Source organism: Pinus tabuliformis, chromosome 4_1, assembly GCF_031772625.1.
Source record: "Pinus tabuliformis cultivar Carrire ecotype Pingquan chromosome 4_1, CPIR1, whole genome shotgun sequence".
NCBI classification, from domain to species: Eukaryota; Viridiplantae; Streptophyta; class Pinopsida; order Pinales; family Pinaceae; genus Pinus; species Pinus tabuliformis.
Window position 1 is genome coordinate 296316998 of NC_142303.1, and position 4592 is coordinate 296321589.

Genomic DNA, 4592 nt, shown 5'->3' on the forward strand with positions numbered 1-4592 from the left:
GAGATGTGGAATTACAATTTAATTCAAGGACAAATTAAATTGGGATTTTCTTGTTGCATTTTCAACATATTCCACTTTGCATCCCTCATATTGTCCTCTCATCCCCTCCCCTGTGACCTTAGTCTTCTCCCCCACTTTTTCAATCTGACCCGCTCCTCCCCCTTCTTCCCTATTCCTTCCTCTTTTTCATTTTTTCCTCTCTTTATTCCCTCCTTTATAATAATAATAATATTACATCATCATCATTATTATATTATACAATAGTATTAGTACTCCCATACTTAAGTTCTTATCATTTTACATTAATTTATACAGTTAATTGATTAACCTAATACATTAATTCGAATATATCAATTTATTAGCTTAATTATAAATAAACCTATTAGAATAAGATATTTATAACAATAATCTATTAACATTTATTAATATTAATATGCTAATTTATTGTCATAATTTACCATACAATAATCTATTAACATATTTACTCATCCATCAAAGATACTAGGTATTATATTATTATTAATTAATAAATATTTTTATATTATTATTAATTAATAAATACTTTTATATTAATTCGTTATAATATAAATTACATTAATAAAATTCTTTACAAATTAATATATTATTTACATCTACATTATCATTAGATTAATATTATGCTATAACTGCATTATTTAACACTTCATTATCATTAAATTAATAGTATGCTATAACTAATATAACTAATAATAATAAGATGATAATATATTAGTATATATATTACATTTAAATCACGATTATATATATATATATGACTTTAATATTATATTATAAATAATGTTAATATATTTTATTAATGGTTATTTTATATATATATATTATTCTTAATAATTCTAATATTTCAAAAAAAATTAATGTATTAAATTATTTCATTGATTTAAATATATTATTATTTATTAAATATTTAAAAAATATTTTAATATATTATCATTTCATTATTATAATACATTATTATTAACTAAATATTTTTCTTTCATCTATTATATTTTTTTTCATTTTTTTATTAGTGTTTACTTTATGTTGGCTTAATTTCTTTGTTAATTCTTCAAATTATATTATTATTATTAGATAAAATTTAGATTTATATTTATATTTTAGGGTTTTTTTTAATCTTAACTCTTTATATTTTACAATTAGGTTTTAGGGCTGACACTCTCTACTCATCTCATTTATTTATATGGTTCTCTCGAGTCTCTTTCCCTCAAGCTTTTATATCTTGAAGATAGATAATCCTAGGGATCCAAAATGTCTATAATCGAACATGAATTGTGGTAAATCTAAGCTCTCTCTCTCTCTCTCTCTCTCTCTCTCTCTCTCTCTCTCTCTCTCTCTCTATATATATATATATATATATATGAGACTGTATATGTGCCTATAGCTTTTGTTATGACAAATTTATGTATCCTATACAAAAATAATGTCAAAAATAAAGTTATTGAGAAATATTTAGAAACATGGAGGTTTTAGCATATTTGTAGCCAGAATCACTAGGTTTGTCACTCCAAACCTAAATTTGAGGCAACCAAATCAGCAAACATGCATATTAGAATTATCACTCCCTCCTAAAAAAAATTGAAATGAAAAGAATGTGCACACAATCTTAAAAGTTTGTATGTGCTTTTGTGAGTAAATCTTTTTCCCAATGTATAACCCTCATCTCCACTTGGGGATATCAATGACATTAGAGGATATTAGCATTAAGTGTGGGTAATAGAGTCCTTAGCATGATAACGGAAGGAAACATGAGCCTTAGGGCATAAATGTTGCTTCTAAGTATCAAAGTCCCTATACCAACAACTAGAACTAACATAATTGACATTTTAAGGGCATCATTGTCACATGCATCATTAAAATATTGAGCACTACTTATAGGTCTTGAGACACTTGATATGGTCATGAGAGGAAACATAGTTATTGAACCCTAAGTAATCTATTTAAAATATATCCCTTCTTTTATCTAAAAATATGGGTGCACTTACAAATTTTCCGATAATAGATATGTGATTCTTTGGTTCCTAGACATTTATGAAATAGGAAACCTAAGCCTTACATCATAAAAGAAATTTTTAAAAATCAATATTCAAAAATAACACATTAATTCACTACATAGTTTATTAAATATATCCTTATCATTAAAATAAAATATTAATATATTATATTTTAAAATTAAAATAAATATTTTTTTTAATTTAATTAATATTATTTATAATATTAATTAAATTAAATATTATATCAATATTAAAATTTATACAATAAAAAATAATAATAAAAATAAAACCCACACCCATGAATTTATGAGAAATTACAAAGCACACACAACTTCACAACTCACCCTACTTTCCATTACATTTTTTGTTATAATAATACTTTCCATTACTTTCTTGTTATAATAAGAAATAAAAATAATTTGGACCTCCATCTAGACTTCATAACTCACCACACTTTCCATTTTCCATTCTTTTCATGGTGTAATAATTATATAAAATGAGTTGGATGGTCGTTTATGGTAGATTAATTCAAAATGTGAATTATCAAATTTTTATTTGATTTTAAATTTAATTTATAGATGAAATAGTTTTTTTCACAAAAATTTATCAAAATAATGTAATTTCAGGATTTTGTTGTTGTTGTTTAAAATATATTTTTAAATGCATAAATGGATTCAGCACCCTTGAAAACTCATAGAGCATTGGAATTATTCAGATTAAACATTTTAAACTCAAATTTTTAAAAATCTCTATCAGATTTTGATTAAAATTACCCTAAAAAATAATTGTGACAAAAAACATTTCATCTATAAGTTAGACTACACCAATTCTAAGTCCATCAAACACCCAAATTATATTATAACACTAATTCATATATCTATATCTATATTAAGTCCATCAAATAATCAAATTATATTATAACCCTAACTCATATATCTATATTAAGTCCATCAAACAACCAAATTATATTATAACACTAACTCATATATCTATATAACTAACACTACGCCAAGTTATATTACAACACTAACTCATATATCTATATAACTAACACTACACCGATTCCAAGTCCATCAAGCAACCAAGTTTTATTATAACACTAACTCTTAACTCATGTATCTATATAACTATCTCAGACAGGTCACACCCACACTTTTCACAATAATTAAAACATTCATACCTTATTATTTTTATAACAGGTTTGACTAATGCTTTACCCTACCCCACCGCACCCTAATTTAAAGATACCTTATTATTATTATAACAGGTTTGACAACAGCTTTACTAAATATCATCATTTGACTTAACCCCATACCACCCAATCCCACCCCAATTTAGAGATACCTCGTGTTGATATTGATGTTGGCAATGTTCATGCATGTTGGATTTCATAAATACCCTTCAGTAAAGTCGACTAACTGTGACAGGTATGGATGGCAGTAATCTACTGATGTTACTTTTGACCTAATTGACGGTGGGTGGGTATGGCCAAAGAATCAAGTTTAAAAGGGGGCGTGGAGGCAGGCAAATCATCTCTCACCCAAATCGGTGAAGAGGAACCTCGGCTCATTCATCTCGCCCGTTCGTGTTCGATTCTCATCCCCTCCTCTTCTCTCCGATTTTTCTCCGTGAGATTCATTGCTTTTGCCCTGTTTTCATCATGGCAAAGCGGCTTCTATCTGTGCACAGATTGTCTTCTCTGCTGTCCGACATAAAAAAATTTCATGCTCGGTATGCACTTCCAGATTCTCCCGGGAAAAACAAAAATGAAACCTATATTGCATTCTGTTTTCCATAAAGCTTCTGTCGCATTCTTTTTTCCGTAAAGCTTCTGTTTGGTGAGATTAGGGCCGTAGCTTTAGGGTTTTCTAAAGTGCATAACCACAAAGAAAGGAGGTTTAGCTGTTGTATGCTGTTTTGATTTTGCAGTCAATATACGGCAGCGGCGGCCGAAGCGATGAGATCACGCGGAGTAGCGGCACGGGAGTTTCCAGAGGGGAGTAACGCAGGCGGAGGCGGAGGGAATACAAAGAGAACAGCGTTCTGGATGAGGGATCCGGCCACTGGGGACTGGATTCCGGAAGATCACTTCGGCGAGACGGACATTGCAGAGCAGAGGCAGAAGCTCCTCTCCTCCAGAAAGTAGATAAATAGACATTATAAGAGTAGCTTAGTATTAACATCAGGATGCTCGCAGCCTCTGCGGCTGTAAACATTTTCTAGATTAATAAATAAATATATTTCTGTGATCATTACCTTCAATTTCTCATCAGTGTGTATGATTTCGCCTCTACTTTCACTGATACTCTGAGTGATTCATTATTTATTCATTTGACCCCGTATTGGGAGCAGAGCATGAAGGTTGAGATTAAAAGACGAAATGGTTTTCTTGGTTAATTGCAGATGAGAAAAACCTGAAAATAAAATATGAGATGAAGAATATTGATGTTGAGTATCTACAGGTTTATTTTATTTTAATGGATTTTAGCTTATGTATTTATGTTTATTTATTTTCTTAAATTCAAGTGTAGATGGAGCTTTGGTGGTTTGATTTCTAAAAAAATT

General features: G+C 28.8%; 1 protein-coding gene across 1 annotated transcript; it reads left to right on the top strand.

Annotated features, from left to right (window-relative positions):
* Positions 1–3542: 3542 nt before the first annotated feature.
* LOC149175450 (uncharacterized) lies at positions 3543–4279 on the top strand. The gene is made up of 2 exons (XM_089422839.1): positions 3543–3758; positions 3957–4279. The coding sequence occupies exons 1-2, from the start codon at positions 3688–3690 to the stop codon at positions 4171–4173; spliced, it is 288 nt and encodes a 95-aa protein (XP_089278965.1). The 5' UTR covers positions 3543–3687; the 3' UTR covers positions 4174–4279.
* Positions 4280–4592: the final 313 nt, after the last annotated feature.

What these genes read in the sequence shown, in the direction of transcription:
- LOC149175450 (XM_089422839.1), top strand. Translation starts at nt 3,688, where the DNA reads ATGGCAAAGCGGCTTCTATCTGTGCACAGATTGTCTTCTCTGCTGTCC. An exon ending in ATAAAAAAATTTCATGCTCG is followed by an intron (nt 3,759 to 3,956) that starts GTATGCACTTCC and finishes TTGATTTTGCAG; the next exon opens with TCAATATACGGCAGCGGCGG.